The sequence below is a fragment of the Sparassis crispa genome (assembly GCF_003851025.1).
Source record: "Sparassis crispa DNA, contig_000013F, whole genome shotgun sequence".
NCBI classification, from domain to species: Eukaryota; Fungi; Basidiomycota; class Agaricomycetes; order Polyporales; family Sparassidaceae; genus Sparassis; species Sparassis crispa.
In genome coordinates this window covers 221,700-239,490 of record NW_020939760.1, presented here as the reverse complement: position 1 = coordinate 239,490, position 17,791 = coordinate 221,700, and the positions used below count along the sequence as shown (strand labels likewise).

The 17,791-nt window shown below is 52.4% G+C and overlaps 7 protein-coding genes across 7 annotated transcripts; 4 read left to right on the top strand and 3 right to left on the bottom strand.

The window, feature by feature from the left end:
- Positions 1-1,419: 1,419 nt before the first annotated feature.
- Positions 1,420-4,242, bottom strand: SCP_1400840 (hypothetical protein; the record flags this gene model as incomplete). The annotated part of the gene is made up of 2 exons (XM_027763791.1): positions 1,420-2,543; positions 2,610-4,242. 2 exons carry the CDS (start codon positions 4,240-4,242, stop codon positions 1,420-1,422), a joined length of 2,757 nt encoding a protein of 918 aa, XP_027619592.1.
- Positions 4,243-5,599: 1,357 nt separating this feature from the next.
- SCP_1400830 (hypothetical protein) lies at positions 5,600-6,859 on the bottom strand (the record flags this gene model as incomplete). Its single annotated transcript, XM_027763790.1, has 1 exon — positions 5,600-6,859. The coding sequence occupies one exon, from the start codon at positions 6,857-6,859 to the stop codon at positions 5,600-5,602; it is 1,260 nt and encodes a 419-aa protein (XP_027619591.1).
- Positions 6,860-6,940: 81 nt separating this feature from the next.
- On the bottom strand, positions 6,941-7,342 carry SCP_1400820 (hypothetical protein; the record flags this gene model as incomplete). Its single annotated transcript, XM_027763789.1, has 1 exon — positions 6,941-7,342. The coding sequence occupies one exon, from the start codon at positions 7,340-7,342 to the stop codon at positions 6,941-6,943; it is 402 nt and encodes a 133-aa protein (XP_027619590.1).
- Positions 7,343-8,863: 1,521 nt separating this feature from the next.
- Positions 8,864-9,073, top strand: SCP_1400810 (hypothetical protein; the record flags this gene model as incomplete). Its single annotated transcript, XM_027763788.1, has 1 exon — positions 8,864-9,073. One exon carries the CDS (start codon positions 8,864-8,866, stop codon positions 9,071-9,073), a length of 210 nt encoding a protein of 69 aa, XP_027619589.1.
- A 183-nt stretch (positions 9,074-9,256) lies between these two features.
- On the top strand, positions 9,257-9,736 carry SCP_1400800 (hypothetical protein; the record flags this gene model as incomplete). Its single annotated transcript, XM_027763787.1, has 1 exon — positions 9,257-9,736. The coding sequence occupies one exon, from the start codon at positions 9,257-9,259 to the stop codon at positions 9,734-9,736; it is 480 nt and encodes a 159-aa protein (XP_027619588.1).
- A 3,945-nt stretch (positions 9,737-13,681) lies between these two features.
- On the top strand, positions 13,682-14,249 carry SCP_1400790 (hypothetical protein; the record flags this gene model as incomplete). The annotated part of the gene is made up of 4 exons (XM_027763786.1): positions 13,682-13,703; positions 13,751-13,831; positions 13,883-14,150; positions 14,201-14,249. The coding sequence occupies 4 exons, from the start codon at positions 13,682-13,684 to the stop codon at positions 14,247-14,249; spliced, it is 420 nt and encodes a 139-aa protein (XP_027619587.1).
- Positions 14,250-14,988: 739 nt separating this feature from the next.
- SCP_1400780 (hypothetical protein) lies at positions 14,989-15,535 on the top strand (the record flags this gene model as incomplete). The annotated part of the gene is made up of 2 exons (XM_027763785.1): positions 14,989-15,399; positions 15,452-15,535. 2 exons carry the CDS (start codon positions 14,989-14,991, stop codon positions 15,533-15,535), a joined length of 495 nt encoding a protein of 164 aa, XP_027619586.1.
- Between the last annotated feature and the right edge of the window lie 2,256 nt (positions 15,536-17,791).

Below are 17,791 nucleotides of genomic sequence, written 5' to 3'. Positions count from 1 at the left end.
TACCATCTCCAACGAGGACGCTTGTCGTGGCGCCTATACACACCGCAGCCGCCATTCGCTGACCCGTTGACGACGATGGCAGCTGGAACAGTGATGCGGAGGTCAGTTCCATCGATTTCTTCGTTTTGCTGATCTGGCTTGCAAAGACATTGCTCCACCGCATACCCGAGGTGCAGTACTTTTTGCTGTAGATGGACGAGTCCCTTGCGTGGCTAGAGTGGCAGGCGGGCCAGCCGTCAGTGTTGATCGACAACGACCGTATCGCATTCGTAAACCTTCAGCGGGCGCTAGACGAGGGCCTACAGTAGATGTATAAATAGGAGGTTGAGAGTAGGCTTGGGTCTTTCTTGAGGGAAAGGGTCTAGTGTAGAATACACCAAGAGCATGTGGTTTATTGCAAGGCTTGCCCTGTGGTTAACAAAAGCGTCGTGTAGCTACCTAGCCTTTATCACGACTATCGCCCGACAGGAGCATCCGGCTCACAGATCATTGGTTCATTGTAAAAGGATAGGATTAGCCGAGTACTATATTCAATACCGTACCTGGGCCATTATGTTGGTGGTATTTAGAGATTGAGCTCTCAAATGGCCCATCTTCAACTGCGAAGGGGATTATGTAGATTATGCTTTGAAATGTAGGATGCAGGCTGTCTTGTACTCTAGGGCTACACTTGATATGCATGTTCTTGGACTAGCGTTGTCAGCGAGTTAGAGGCACGTGCCGAAAAGAGAAGTAGCGGAGCAGTAGCACTCTGCCGCCATATCAAGTGGGCGGCGCTGCGGGCACTGATGGTACATTAACCACCCTAGCCACTAATCCTAAGATGTCTTAGTAGAACGATATGCATGCTTGCTTTTATATGATGCTTCTACTCAATTTAACGATCAAAAACCTGTGATTCTATCTAGGAAAGCTTCCTGGCGGTGTGCTGTAAACTCAAAGGATCACTCCTGCGCGTTTATTGCGCCTGTCCAAGAGCATTCCTACTAGTCTATACATTCTGACGAGGCCGAGCTCCGCCACCGTGAGCACGTCATACCCCTGCAGCATAGCCGACTCCACCTGAGACCACAACACAGTGTGGATATATCGAATATAGGAGGTGCTGATAATTATATCTTTTTTAAATACTTTACGCGAGCGAACAGTCACACCCTTACTCAAACAAATATCAAAAACAGGGGAGCGTGGTGACAAACGTGGTATAAGAGTTATAATCTATTTTCGAATTCAAAAAGCACCAGTGACAAACAAATGTTATGAAAAAACAAACACCAACCGAATTATCCAATCAAAGTCTACCCAAGCAGGCTGCCACCCGGGGAAGCCCGCGTTATTGTACCGACCGCTAGAGATTAAATCTCTTCTATCTCGTGGTCCACTATAGCATCCCCTGCGGCTCATTCCTCGCCGTTGGTCTTATACTGCACCGGCGACCGGTGACTCGTACGTTTTGTAGTCCATGGCCTGCGCAGAGATTCTGTTCTGCCACCCAATGACCATGTGCATGTTGTGCACAATGAAGTCAATGCGGTTGCGCTTGCTTTCATTCCACGCTAAGATCTCGGCTCCGCGTGTTGCGACGAGCGAAGCCAGCCGCGCCTGTGGCTGGAACTTAGCGCCGTGATCGGCTGGGAGGACACCCTCGGCAAGGCAGAGATAGTGAAAGGTTCCCTCCTCGATGCACCTCTCGAGCCTGCTCGCCGCCGGCCAGAATCGGGGGCAACTCTTTTTGCCATTTTCTGTAATCTCGTCGTCAAATTGTATGAGGTTGTCGAACAATGCGAGGAACTCGTCCTTTTCCAGCTGCGCGACGTGTCCTCGCAGCGTGTGGATGCTGGATTGGGCAGCGGCGTGTGCCTCTGGTGACAACGCGGGCTGCTGTCCTGCCCCTTGCTGCTTTGCCGCTACGAGGCGAGCTAGGATGGCGCGCGGGTCTTTGGGCGCCCCTTCCTCTGCATCTAGGAGCCAGCAGACGGCACTCGCGAGGGCACCCGCGTGGTGCGGGTGCGCCCCATGCACAATGCCACTGGACGCATATTCAAGGAGGTCTTCTGGAGTATTGTCGCCGGACAGCTTGGTGATGAGCAGCGGGCTGTAGACATTGGCAGTGTGCAGAATAACCTCCTGGGCGGCCGCCCGGACGTCGTCCAGCGGTCGGCGCTCCTGCTGGATCCAGTGCACCACGCGGCCTTCGAGCGCAGCGAGGTGCTCTACTAGCCGAGTGTTTCGCAGCACACGGACGTGCTTGCTCGTGCTCAGCTGCTCCTCTAGCCACACGAGCACTTGGGCGCCATCATCGCAGCCAAACCTAGAAGACTCATTCACGGAAGGCCCTAGCGCCCGGTAATTGTCCAGTAGCAGCCGCATGGCCTCGGCTACAGACAGTGGCTCCGCTCGCTCGCCGTTCGCTGGCGGGAAGATGCCTCGGCCGGCGATGGCTGCCTTGAGGTACTTGAGTGCCCGTGTGGCAAGGTTGGTCTCCACCTCCGTCGCTGCCTTGAATAGGTGCGCCTGCTCGGTATGCCTGGTATGGCAGAAGGCTTCACTGACCTCGGCGGCTCAGGTCTGCTGGCGATTCAGTAAGTCGATGCATTCCATGAGCGTACCGCGTGCCTTGGTGCCGGCCTCGTCGGCTGGAGCGCCAACTCGTTCCTCGGGGCGGCCCGCGAGAAAAAAGGGCCTCATCATCTGGCTGAATACATTCTTCCGTAGCCGGCGGAGCTCGTCACTGACGTGCTGCGTGACCATACCGCAGGTCGTCGGACCCCGACGCGCTTTTACTTGCTTCTGAGTGGAGTCGGTTGCTCCTCCACAGGTATCTGCATCGGCAGCTCCCTCAGCCTCCCTCATGCAGTCCCTTAGTCTGGCCTCAGCCATTGCCGCTTCGGCCTGGCGGGCCAACTGTTCCACAGCCTGGATGAAGGCGGCAATCTGGTCGATGTGGTCTCCCTGACTCGCTTGCTCTTCTTGTGGAAAAGCCGTGGCCAGCCAGGCATAGTCGGCCTTTACTAACGGGTCCTCATCGTCCCCATCGTCCGATGTGGTGTCTTCGTCTTCATCCTCATCCGAGTCAGAAACCTTCTTTTCGATCCTGATCTTTGGTCGGACGGACCCTCTTGCGCGGCTGACTGTCTCGTGTAGGTCATTGGCGACGGTCTCACTTTCCCATGCACGCGGATGGCTCACATTTGGTACCCAGTCACGGAAGAAGGTGCCTCCAGCCACAGCGTCGATGCATGCGTCCAGATAACCTTGCAGCGTCGACTCCGTGGCCGGCTGGGTCGCAGTAGCACTCAGACCATCCTCATTGGTCGGTGTAGACTCGTGAACCTCGCGCTTGTCACGCGTAAGCTGCTCCATTGGCGCAGCAAAAGCTTCTTCACCCACAAGCATCAGTAGGGTGAGGTAGACGGCTGCATCGATCTGCTTCTTAGTCCATCCCTCCATCTCCCAGCGCTTCATCTGCACAAGCGTCAGCTCAGCGAGATGGCCATACAGCACAGTCGGCCAGGACATGCGACGCTTCGTGCGCTTCTCACGCGCTAAGCGTAGGGTTACCCCTCCAGTCTGTGCATCTGTACGTAGGCGGGCAATCCATTCGATGCCAGAAGGCATGGCGGCTGATGCCGAGGCCGAGTTTGCAGCCTGTTGTTTCCGCCCGACAGCGAACCTCTCCGCATCGCCCAACAGTGCCTTAACCGATAATGCACAAGAGGCACCGACATCCTCGAGGGCTAGGGCAATCTGTTCCGCGATTTGCACGTTCGGAACCAGCCAATCTCCACTAGTCAGCTTGTTAGCCTCATTGGTGATGGTACGGACCCGTGACGCGAGGCTCTGAGCATCGATCTGCCCGCTCTGGTCCACAGCGGCTACGGCTAGGGCGTTATGGAAACGGACAAGCGCCTCAAAATGGCCGAGGTGCTTCTGCCATAGGTGCTGTTTGACCTTGGCAGCTACGTCGAGATAATAGCTCAGCAAATCAGCGCAGCAATTATCTAGGGATAGTGCCTCCGCCGCAGCGCTCAGGGCGTCGACCAGAGCACGTGCATCAGTGCCTGCGACATGCGCGTAACCTTCTGCCTTGCCGAGCTTTTGCAACTCAAAGATGACTTTGACGGCGATCTGCTTGTCCGCAAAGCCACGTTCCTCGGCCCATCGGGCATGGTCGGCCAGTGCGCGGATTTGTTGTAGGGTCTGTGGGAGCGATCCTCTTGCATACGCTGGGATGTCCTCCATGTCGATCAGAGGTGCAGGTATGTAGGCACCGAGGCTAAGATTTGGAGATTGCAAAAAATGTAAAGTAATACTGATACTTCTAGGTCATATGCGGTCCTTGTAGTGCCTTTGAAGACTCAATTCAGTCGACGGACAACGGCGCTCTTATACGTGTATAGCGGTCGGTTGCCTCGCAATCTTGAGGCGCTTCGATTCTGCCTCGCGCTTCCAGCCCGGTCGAGTCCACCTTGCTTCGCCCGTAGTGCACGGCTGTGCTGGGGCTTTGCTCAAATAGTCAACAGGGATGGTGCACTTGGCTTTGGCTCGAAATAGCTTTTGCTGCACCAACCATTATCTTCTTTGACGTGGCTGCGATGCTAGCATGGGCGACAACTGCTCCTAGCCGCTCGGTTGTCGGTCTTGGCGCAGCCACCTTCCGTCTAAGCCGCTCTCAGAGGCCTGCAGCCACCGCACGACACCACATCTGCAGAGACACCAGTCCTCGATGGACTTGGGCAACAGCCCGAGCCCCCAGGGCTACGCAACGAGATTCAAGTCGCACCCGCACCTCGGCGCTAGTGGGTCCTCGAGTCCGACAGGTGCTCACTCTCAGCGGTAGAGTACCACGCCTACATGTGAGCATGAACCTCGTATAGTACTCTGCAGTGGAGTTTGTCCATTTCAATGGCTTGTACATACTCTGCAGTCGTATGTGGCCCTCGCTCTCGGTCTGATGCAACATCCCATTTGGTACGTACCCTGGTAATGTGACCATGGGCAGTCGCGGTGCTGGCGCCGAGCACAGCTGCACATTACCCTTCCCGAAGTGAAATATTGTGAGAGTGGCTCAGCTGCCTGGGATGTGAGTGACCATGCGGCGGCGCAGCGCTCGTGACTACCATTCCTACAGTCAGGCAGACCCCTGCGCGCCCCGGGTAGCTATTCTTCACGCGTGGCGTCGCTGAACATGACTGCGTAATGAGGTCGACACGCAACTCTGCTTGTAAGAAGGCCGGGTTCGTTCATCCGGAGAGGAAGTGGACAGCGTGCTCGGCGTCAATCTCACGCATCGCGCTCGTGTCGGGCACACCTACGTAGCACATCACAAAAAAAAACGCCGTGCGGCCCAGCAACGTAGGTAGCTAAACGAGCGAATGGTTTTCTATCATGAGATGGTAGGGGATTAGCGAATGAATATCTCATCTATCCTAATGATGACTAGCACGAATATGACCTTGCGAACCCTTATATCTAAATCCGTGGCACAAACGCCCAGCCCAACCGCTCGAGCCGCACCAGGCATCCATGCCGCAGAGACTCCCGATCTGACCGCGAAAATTGGAACGAGTTTCCCGCAATCGAAGGTCTATTCCCGCCCCTATCCCGTAAACCACGGCACCTCCAGCCCCCACGTCCGAGCCTGGATAGCCCAGTACGCCCTTAGGGGACTACTGTCGGGGATGTTTTCAAAGTTGACCGCGTGAAACTGCCTGTCGAATTTATCCATTATCGCGGAGGACGGAAGCCCGAACTCTTCCATGAAAGCCTCGAGCTCCTTGAGTGTCGCCGCGAGATTCTCCAACCGAAAGGCGGTCTCGTGTGCGATCGGAATCTTGTCCTTCTTCACCCAGTATCGGTCTTTCAGGATGACATCCTTTACCCTCTCCAAGAGATCCCTCTTAGCAACATTGGAGCACAGCTTGAGCTCCGCATCTAGATCCCGCCACAATTTGCCCAGTCGGGCGACTTCGGAGTCCGGTCCTTCTCCCATGAGCTTCACCGTATTCTCGATCATGTCAGCATCGTCCCGGTCCCAGTCATATTCCATTTTGCCGGTCGGGAAGATCTCTTCGCCCGTTTGGGCGGCCGACGCCACTCCATAGTGCACAATGATGGACAGGAATTCCTTGACCTTCGCGAGCTGGAGACCGCCCATGTTCTTGGCGCCAAAATCACGGACCCCGTGGTCTCGCACGTGATAGCTGGGGTCATCCGTGTGAAGGACCCCAAGCTCCTCCAGTAGTCCGTCGGGGTAGATCCCGAGCAAGCCTGCATAGGCATTGTAGGCTGGGACCTTGGCTAGGCTCACCATATCGGACAGAGGCATCTTCCGGCTCCGGATCGCCGCCAAGGTCCGTTCAAACTCCGCGGTTCCCTCGGTCATGCCGCATCGGATCTTAAGAAACCATGGAACGTCCAGGTGGGGCATATACTCCCACCCGTAGTAGGGGTCGAACGCAAACTTGCTGAATAGGCGCAGGAGGACCTCACGGTAGTGCGCGCCCATGGGGCCGGGCAGGTCGGCCAGCATCTTGAGATCCAGCGCAGCGGCCATGGTGACTGAGTTGGACACGGCATCGTAGAGGATCTGGAACTGGTAGACATAGTCCCAGAACCACTGCGCCGCCTCCTTATCCCACTTGTTGTTGGCCAATACCCAGTGCGATACGACCTTGGCGTCCGATGCGTGGTACTCGCAGGCGCCGCCCTGGAAGACGATCTTTTTGATAGCGGCGCACACGAAGCGACCGGCTTCCTTTAGGCCCTTGATGCGGACCACGTCGTCCAGGAACTCGGCAATGTCGCGGAGGGATGACTGCAACATCACGATGAGCAGCCGCTCCGTCTCGACGGCCATGCTAAAAACCCTCCAGGCTGCCTGCAGGCCGCTGCCGACGTTGGCCTCATCCCGCACCATGCGCCCATACTCGGCAAAGGTTCAGTTGCGGAGCTCAAAGTTGTGCTTCTTGCACTTTTCAGTGGTGCCCTCGGTGCCAATCGCGACCGGGACGTTCATGCCGAGGCCCGCGGACACGGCTTGTTCCTGGTCGCCGCGCTCGATGGCCCACAGACCGTTGGCAACGATCAGCACCAGCTCGATGCTGCCCAATTTAGTGCCTGCGGACTGCGAGAACTTGTTGGTAAAGTCGTTGATCTCGACCTCGTGGTCGGTGTATGCCATCAGCGGCATCGGGCCATGCTTTTCTGCATAGGCTTGGAGCGCGGCAATGACGCGCTTGTAGACTTGCTTGCTAATACCTGTGTGTTCTTGGAACTTGGTGAGGTCTTCATCGCTCACATCGAAGCTAGCTGTGGCGGCGCTGCATGTAACGACGGCCATTTTAAGCAAATCGCTGGGGGTCGGTACAAGTCAGTAAAGAGTCTGCGTGAATAGTTGCACTAATCAGGAGCTAAATATTTTTAAAAAAAAATAAGCAAGCAGATTGGTAGAATCAGATATGCTGTGTAGTCTGTATGTGTAGTCTGTATGTGTATGCAGTACTGTACGAACAGACCACCATTCTGACTTTATACCTGGAGTTGCCCTCCTAAATCTGCCCGCACTTACGCAGTTGCTTGGGGCATGCGACAAACCAGGGTAGCCTTGTCACATTCTGTGACTCAACCTTTTTTCAGTACAGTCACTGTGATTATGTTGTACACCGCTGAAAAGTGGGGAGGCGGCAGTGCCATGGCGATTCCTGCCACACCCGGCCGCTCAGGCGCGTGCTCACCTTAATCCGCTACGGCGAGGCTCTCTTCTTGGGTGCACGGGCTTTCATTGTCCAATCATGGTGTCGAGCGTTGCGGCCGCACTGCAGGGGAGGCCCTGGCGCCTTATCTACCGCGCCTTGCTGCCCGCGGCATGCCCTCACGCTGGCCCCACTGCGGCGGAGCGGACTTTGCAGCCGCATTCAGATTCGCTATCCAGTCACCACCCTAGAAATATATCTCATGAGGCAGCAGTGTAGCACAGTCACGTCTAGTCAAGGGCGCAGACCGATCTCGGGCAGCTGTGGCGATCACGGAGCTTGCTCGGCATCACAGTCTCGTCTGCATGTGCCCATCACCTAACACCAAAGCGAGGCCCCTGCCACGCTAGCGTAGTGTGCTGTTCATATGATGGAACAGGATACAGCATCCACAGCGCCTCGTATTACCTACGGTCTACTCGCGTGCCCACTGCATCATGGCGCAGCGCGTAGTGATGAGGCTAAGATCTCTGTTACGTGCCTAGGGCACGGAAAATATTCGCATCTGCGCCACGCTGCTGGAAGGACTATGTCTTTGGCCACCTTTGCTCTCCTCTCCACAATGCACTGCCATATTCCACCTTGATAAGGCGCTAGCTTAGCGCCTTTACTGCCACATAGTAATGCAGCCTAGCATGTAGATCCTGTCTAGCTCCCTCTCACTAGGCACTTTCGTATCACACCGCCTCTTGCTCAGAGGAGCATTGGTCGCTGAGGTGTCCAATCCCGCCTGGTCTCGGCTTCGCGTAAGGAGGTCATGTGGCGGCAGACTCTGACATCCTGGCTCTCCATTCATGAAGGAGTCAAGCACGGACAACCATGCGGTTCTGGTTTCAGGCGGCTTTGCACGAGGCTCTGGTGATATGGCGCAGCGCGACTGTCAGGCGCAGCCACTGCACAGCCAGCGGGGGCGCACGGCCGTTAGCGGTGGACCCCGGGTCTCGATGTATTCGCGACGAGCAGGTCAGTACGGACCCGACGCCAGGACCCCGAGCAGGTGTAAAGGCCGACCTAGCAGAATCTTTCTTTCAAGCCCGCATCGCAGTCCACAATTCAGACCTTCATCATAAAACACCAGCTCTACGCACAAAGACCACTCCTAAATCACCATGTCGACCATCCCGAACATATACCTTGACTCAGGAGCACATCTTGTCGGCAATCCCCAAGAGCTCGAGGCGACCAACTTCCTCGGGCTCTCCAAGGACACGGTCCTCGATTCCAACACATGGAAGGCAAAGAAGGCCATCGACGCCGGTGAGAGCCACCTACATATGACTACGACATTGCGATCCGCAGTCGCAATCCTGCGGCGGTAAAGGCGTACCAGCAGTGCACTGGCACGCTGCCACCCAATGCCGTCCTCGGCATCGCCAGCTGCGGCGACTACGTCCTCCTTACGCGCCAGTATCGCCTGCCCACAGACGACGATGACCATAAGGGCTACGACATCAAATTCTTCGCGGGCCTTCTAGAGCCCGAAATCGATAGTAGCCCCACCGATGTCACCCGCCGCGAGGGCAAGCAGGAGACGCCGACCCGCCCATACCGTGGCACTGATGTCTGTGTCTCGCGTCAGCTTCTCCTCTACTGGCGCAACGAGCGAGGCTGTTGGGTGTGTCAAATACGAAGTGGAGCTCAAACAGGGTACCACGGTTTTGCACGAAGATGCGGACGAGGGCTACAAGGTCATCCTGGGTCCGGCTGACCAAACTGAGAACGAGGCCATAACCTCGTACCTCGTGCATATGGACAAACTTTATGACTTCTTGGCCAAGCGCAATGCTACCCGCGATGCCCTCTGCGCCCAGCTACTCGGTTACGCTCTCTGCGCGAAGCATGCCAGCGCGCGTGCCGCCGAGCAGCTGAATGCGATTACGACCGAGTTAAAAGCGGCTGAAGCGGCAGCTGTCCAGCTGAAGAAAGTTAAGCAGGCATTCGCTGCCGGCGATTATGACCGGCTCGGCCAGCTACTAGACTAGCGATATGGAGGCTGATGACGGTTAGGTGGAAATGATAGTTTATGTAGTATCGGAGTATCCGGATTCGCTCAGATCGGCTTGGGGGTTCATACGCACTCGTCGTTATGTCACTCATTCGCCTGTCCACAGGGTTGTCAAGCGCAGTTTTAGTCATCCACTTACTATACCACCAAATATTATTATTTTTCAGCAACGGACATCTGGCACCACATGTTATGGAGCGTGAGGAGTGAGATAGCTAGTACTATGGCAGTGTATGGATATGGCGGCTTGTTGGATTTCTTCTTTGCGCAGGCACGCACGTAGTTAGTTTCTTTCCTCAACTTGATACTCAACTGCCTTAGCCATGTCAATTTTTTCTATGCACCTGCATGACCACACCTAATTGCACATAGACATGTAGCACGTCGCCCACTCCCCCACGAGCCACAGTACTTGCGAGCGACGTCCCCAGTGCGGTTCGTCACTTGTATTGTTCTGAAGTTTTGCGGCTAAACCTGCTTTAGCACAGTATCACTCATATGCACTCCAGAATAGTCGTCACTGAAGAGCACCAGTCTACCAAGCGGTAAAAGGCTGGCCAGCACAACCTCGCAGTTGCGCAGCTCGCTAGCTGGCTCTGTGATTTGTTTGCCAAAATTAATTATATTATAGAGTCCCGTATGGGGTAATGCGACATATGGGGTAATGCGACACGAGTTGCCGGCATTATGCATGTGATCGCGTTCTACACCCTATATAATCGTCTAATTCTAGAATAGAATCTTCAGATGAGGTTTCTAATATCGTAGTTTCTTCCTGATTCTCGATTTCTTCGATACGAACTTTGCGTGGGTGTCCACGAGGACGTTTTGCGACTGGTGTTACCTCTGTCTCGTGGGCGATTCGCAGGATATTCGCCTGATTATAGACCGATACCCCTTCTAATTCGACTCTTTTACCTTTAGAACTTCTCTTTCGCTTTCGAAGAAGCTCTAATTATTTAGCGAGCTGCTTAGTTATAATTGCGAGGGTTGTATTCTAGGTTTCGCATATACGGGTTATTCACTCCGCATACCGTTTTACTGACGAAACGACGTCGGTATACCTGCGTAATATTTCTATAAACTGTTGATTTGATTACGATAGTTTTATTGGCTCTAAAAGAGAACTTTTTAGTAAGGAAAGATCTAATCCTTCTTGTTCGGGTGGTGTATGTGGTAGTGTTTGGATAGTAGTTACTTTAGACAGTAGATCTTTTAGAACTTGCCAGCTATTTCGTGGCGATAATCCGGTGCCACGCCATCTAGTAAGTATATTCTCTTTTATAATAGTCTTTATACGTACTCAAGTAAAAAGTTCGATCCATTCTCGGCGAGGAATACATTGAGAACTGAGCTATAAGATCGCATCTATCTCGGTAGTATATCGATGTTTAAACGCTGAGAACACGCCTACGTCGAGTAGTTGAAGAATATACGAGCAATACGGTAGTAGAATAAGTAGGTCGATCTGATTCTCCATATAATAGACAATAAAATCGGCGCGTATATGGCTACTATACCCATCTGCGATAAGAAGACGCTGGCGACCCACTGCTTTTTCGCAGGTTAAAGATCCAAAAACCTTAATTAATTATTGTAAACCAAACTCATTCGATGTCCAGCCGTTCTTACTAGTTGCAAAATGCCAATCTAAAGGCGTCTCCGTTAATATCCAGCGTGTATTTAGGTGTTTACCTTTAAAGATCAGAAGAGATAGCAGTGCTTCACCGGCGGTATTAATACATTCGATATCGGTTATCCACTCCTATTTCCCTCTAATAATCTTTTGTCTTTGTGTCTTATTAAGGTAGATAAGTACCTTTATCGCCTGCTCTTCGCCGACTCCGAAACCCGACTTATTTATGTTCTATACGTTCGAAAGATCGTAGGTATGTTCGGTAAACTTCTCTTTGACGGCGTCAAACTAGCGTTTAACCAGCTCTTTCGTGGCGCCTTTAAAACGACTATACTCTATTTAATAAGTAAAGACCGTACGAACTTGTGAATGTCGGTTTAGGAAGCGATAAACCTATTCGTGGCCGATAGGATCAGGTTGAGCGACGGTGGGTCGCTGGTGAGACGTGTGCCGAATGCGTGTGATCCGTAAATGTTGCGTAAGTTCTATTAATAATACAGGGGTTAGAGGAGTTCCAGCAATTGTATATCGTTTAATCCATCGAATTAGAGTCGATTCTTCTGCGTTAGTTAAGATCTGTTGTATTTGATGGGCTTGAGTACACGAAACGCCGTCGTTTAGTCGACGAGTTAATGTATCGTGCGAAACTTCGAATGCGCGGGCAGTAGCACGAATCGAGGAATATTTCTTTAATTTATATACAGAAATAGCGTTTTGTATTTGAATTTCATATTCTATCGATTTTTTAGAGTTTTTATAGCCTATTATTGAAACTAACGCGTGTTGAATGCGAAGTGCCGGCAACTCGTGTCGCATTACCCCATATGTCGCATTACCCCATACGGGACTCTACTATAGAAAGCTTTAATTAACTTACATAGAAAACCTACCTCTTGGCATTCACCAAGCAGTTGTTTTATAGAGGACATGGCCGAGAAACCCCATCAAACATGTCAGCGACACACGAGTCGAACAGCCTCGTACTAGGATATTACTGCAGACCTGCTGTGGTCACCGGCGACAGCACACTTCCGAGTGGGTGATACGCGAGTCGAACTGCCTCGTGCTGGAACGTGACTGTGGAGCTGCTGCGATCACCTGCGACAGCATACTTCCGAGGGAGCAAAGTTAAATTTGGACTACCCCGTGATGTGTTTCACCATGAATTTGGGGCGGTGCCGTCCGGCACCTGGTACATATCAGCCTGCTAAGCGCTATTACTTTTGTCCTCGTGGTCCTCGGATGTTTCCAATCCTGAATGATCACGTCCAAGTCCCATATACGCTCTTAATGAGTAAACAGCGCCCATGGAGTGTGATGCAAGCTCGCAGACAAAGTCGATACAGTGAGGGCAGTTGATTATCAAGTTGAAGAAAGAAACTAACTACGTGTGCGCCTGCGCGCAGAAGAAAAACATTCGATGCTCTCAGCCCTAAAATCTCACAAGCCACCTCATGCATACACCGCCACCGCACTAGCCACTTTCCTTCTCACACTCCACAACAGAGTGCGCGATTAATCGAGCACAGCCAGAGCAGAGAAACTTGCGCGTCAGTCTGCGTAAACAGCGCCCATGCACCACGATCACTGATGGGAAACCCGGATACAGCTATACCATAGCAACATGCCTATATGTTTTCACATAAATACGACGCGGCTATTGACTGCAATGTTTGATGCAGCGCAGTCATGATAGAGCAGCGTGCGCCTCTGTCAGTGGAAAACAGCGCCCCTGGACTACGCACGGTCGCAGATTCTCAATAGTAAACAAGCGACATGGCTCCATATTACCGGTAGAATTCATAGCATCATTCTAGTCGAGCCTTTAGAAGCAACCCCACAAGTTCGTATTTACTCCCGGTATGCCACCGAAGTTCTTCCTTAGATGGAAGTAGCGAAGCATTGCACGATTTTGCTAGCGATTAGACCGTCTGGTCGACCGACAAGCCCATTATTATGTGCAGCATACCACCTGGTGTTCCGTTACGAGCCAGCACCAGATGCTTCGGATCTTTCAATAGTTCGGTGAAACATGCGCCCAACGTCAGATGAACCCTTGATCCGTACAGCTTTCATGCTGCGCAGTACCCAAGGAGAGCGAAAATGAATAGGTCGTGGGATGTTTAAAGCAGATTTGGAACAGTGAAAACGCAGCCGTGAGGCTGCGCAGCAGGGGGAGCATGTGGCAACCGCAGCGCCAACTGCGCACGGATAAGATCCGGTTGGTAAGATTGGAGATCTTGAGAGCCACAGACCAGAAATGGAAGTCAACACTCACGTGACCACATGGCTGGGGCCGTGAACATCGGTGATAGAAGCACACCGAAGGCTGTCCGCCACAGGTATATAAAGTAGGTCAGTACGAAGAGCAACCTCATCACTCAACCCCTCATCGATACTCCATTGACATCGTCTCACAACTCAAATACCATACCAGTGAGCGATGACCGAGCTCCCCTCGGTTGCCGACTGACCTTTGGCCCGTAGTGTCTGGCTTCAACAACTGGGTTTCCACCAACGTGCAGGTCATCATCACCGAGATTGGAACGGCAACTACAGCTAGCAACAGCTTCAACTTCGTCATGAAGAGCGACCAGGGTGCTATCTGGTTCGTGAGCGGCAAGACTGGCAAGGCCTCGCACAACTGGGGCTTGGACCCAAGCGTGGGGCTGCCTGCCTTCACCACGCTCGCGAATGCCTGCTATATCAGTGAAATCACTGCCACGCTCAACTGGACTGGTGATGCTAACTGGGCGTAAGTATAGCCTCCATTCATGCCGCATTCATGCTAATGCTCTCCCTCAGGGTGAACTGGAAGGCCAAGCTTGCCAATGGAGGTGTCCATTTCGCATGAGTGACTACCTGGGGAGGGGAACATTCTGGTACGTCGCTCAGCTGGGTGTGGTGCAATGGAGCAAGACAAACTGACGAAGTCAGCTGTATTTCAGATAACCACATTTGCGGACCAGACGCTTCTAAAAATGAAAAAAAAGGAGAAAATATAAAAGCTAAAAAAAAATCGTTCCATCTACCTTCTCGTTTCCCCTCCCCAACATCTTCCCAACTCCCCCCCCCTGGCTACGTGTGTAGTTGATGTACTCCTGCTTCGGCGTCAGTGGACAATATATGCCTACTGTCTATTTTATAGTCTGATCAACTAAGAGCATACCTGCAATTGCAGGTATGCGCCACTACCAGTAATGGGAGTTTGTATAGAGAGGCCAGAGTGATATCACGTCAACTTGACGGCAAATGACGAGACTAGGGCAACATGCACAGCCCTCCCCGTGGCCGGGGCATACCTACTCCGCGTAGAGTACCACTTCCCAATGGTGCATGGCCGTCAGTTTCTCGCACGGGGGTACGGTACAGCTTTGCTGTAGTGGGGTCATGTCCCGGTGGAATAGCTCTGGAACCTGTACCCGGCATTCTGGGATGAGGTGACGAGCCACACCGCCCCCGGAGTATGACTAGTGGCAATGCATGTCGTAGCCGCAGCACTGCCACGTCTTTGCACAGCCATGACTCGGGTCCGGCACAACATCTCGCTCGTGTACTTAAGTGCAGCTTCCAGGCTCCAGTCGCCTCACAATATGTTTCCGAACTCGCCTCAAGACATCGAGCTGGATACCTTTGCCTACGAGAGCTCCCCAAATTGGCAGTGGTACCGTGAGGTGGCTGCCACTGCCGACGTGGGCAGCATGCTCTTTGCATGGGCTTCCCGCGACTGCCACTGGGGCGCCCTGACCGCGGCACAGCACGCCCTCGACGACACCAACTGTGCACGGATGAGCCGAGGCGATGAGCAGACTCTGCTGGAGAAGAAGGGGAAGCTGCAAGCTGCATATGACGACTGCCTCGACACGTGGTGTTTGCTCGAGTGGCGCCGAGCGCAACAAGTAACATTCTTTCGTCGCTGCCATTCACGTGCCCCTCACCCTACCCACCAGGCATCAGGCAGGGAGCGTCGTGCCGTGTGGTCTGACAATCAGGCTGTGGGTGAGGTGCGTCTCATCCATCGTGCGCTGTTTTGGTTGATTGCTAACATTAGCGCAGGTGGCAAGGCTCCGCATAGGCGCCAAGATCCGGCTCTGCACGGAATTGACAACGCCGGCGAGAAACGCGTACAGTTATGTGTAGAGGCGACCCGCCTCGTCCGATAGTAGTCGACACCGTATGATACTTTGCCCTGTCCCCAGCCTCTTGCATGGACACGCGTGATACGACTGGCCTCCTGAGCCACCACTGCATACATGGTCAGAGGTACACGAGAAAATCAAATGCATCCGGAGAACAGCTCTACAAAAGACTGGCTAGGAGCAGAGATACCGCTCTGAAAGCCCTTTTCAGTGCATAGAGGCAATAATAAAGAAGATCGGAGACGTCAGGGGCTTCAACAGATCTATATCGATCGAGCCACGCGTCCTATCCTTAATCCCGCCATAGTAGCAACTGATCGAAGGCTATATTACCCCGAACAGCGAGAAAACAACGAAGCAATACGATAAAATAATAAGTTAAACCGTCAGAAAACAGACTAACTATACTATCCCCTATATAAGTAGCAGCGAGATCAACAGTCTAATAGGCGTGTCGACATAATATTTTTAGATAGGGAAGGAGGCCTAGACTTTCCTAGATCACAGAACGATTAGTATAGTTTATATCGGTAAGCTAGTAGGTATAGACCCTAGACTGTATATTATAGTTAATATACAACTATTTTATAGATAACTAAGCCATTATATAAGTATACTAATGACTAAAGAACTCTATAAGCTAATACTGCCTTAAAAAGATTGTACAGCTGGTCGAATATATAAACAACACTGGTAGATTGGTGGAGCTATAATAGATCCTCTTATATAAAGATGTCGTAAGCAACGAAATAGTAGATAAGCTAGCAAAATAAGCAACCGGATAGCGAGCTGACAGCTAATAAGAATTAAAAGCGAGGTTATACCTACGAGTCCGCTAGATACGAGGCTCGATTAAACGAGCAGTAGAAGAGAGTAATAAAAACTTTTGGCAATTTAGAATGACTAATGGGAGTACCCGCGGGAGGCATGAAAGGAGCACCTCGCCGAGTCAGTCGGCACCAGGAGTAACCACTATTATGTATCTACTATGCGAATGCCATGCTTGCCTGCTTAGCTCCACAAAAAGCTCAGCGACCACTTATGTTACGTGAAAAAGAGATCACTGGAGGGGCGAAGACTTCTTAAGATAAAAAAGAGGCTGTACACGATAAGCACCACTCATCGACTTACCACTTCAAATTTTTTCTCTCTGTTTAGCTTCCCATATCTCTTGTGCTAACCTGCCCAAACGAATGAAGCTAACTTCGCACGAACAGCCCTAGTGGTGATGGGGGCGGCCTTGCCTGCATTCACCTTCAACGCGTTTTAAGCCCGGCTGACTCTGACGGCTCCACGGTGCGCCGAGGGCATGATGCAAGCGCTAATAAACATCTACATCTCATCGGTGTAATCGATCAGAGGATATACCAAGGCCGTAGGCGGGTCTTGGCGCTCCTAATCAGTCTCTCCGTTGAGATCGTGATCAAAAAGGTCGAAATTAGACACCATTGGTGGTGCCTGGCAGCAAGGAACGCTAAATTGATCCGGGGATGATGACTCATGCTGGAAAGGTTTTCCCATTTGGCTAATTTTGTTCAAGACCAGCCAGCCAGCCAGCCAGCCAGCCAACATCCACACTAATGTTATCGAAAATTGGCCAGCCAGCCAGCCAGCCAGCCAGCCAGCCAGTGGGTCAGCTGCGCACCTGGCTCATCGCCGAACGGCACCCGGTCTCAAAGACTAGGGAAGCAATTCAGGCTCTGCTTGGGCTTTTATGCAGCCAACCTAAGCCTCCGTCACGTATCACTGCTGGTACTCCAAAGCAATCTCTGGCGTGTAGTCAGCGGAATGCGTGCGCAATTCATAGCATCATTAATGCAAGCACACGAGCTTGCTGAGATCTCAGGAAGGGTTAAAATAGCCGGAAGCTAATCAATTGTGTGATTAGCGACATGATAGAAGTAAAGAGCTAAGATTGGCCTGCACAAATGGAGGTCTCGAGTCGTAGCGAGCGTAGAAGCATGCATCATTGCTGCCTTTGCATAGTAAAAGACTACCCAAGATTATGAGCAACGTAAATAGTTTTTATTGAATACGGTGTTCATTGCATCATTAATGCAGTTCCAAACTGGGGCTGCAGCGTGCAGCAGTCGACATAGCTGTTCAACGCACAGCTGCGTGTATCTGCCTCTAGCGCTATTTCCATAGCTGGTCAATGTGACTCATCCAGCTCTTCAACCCGCCGTAGCAAACCATAGAAGACTTTGTTTTGATGCATAACTGAGTACTGCATCTTGCTGCAGCTTGGGCGATAATT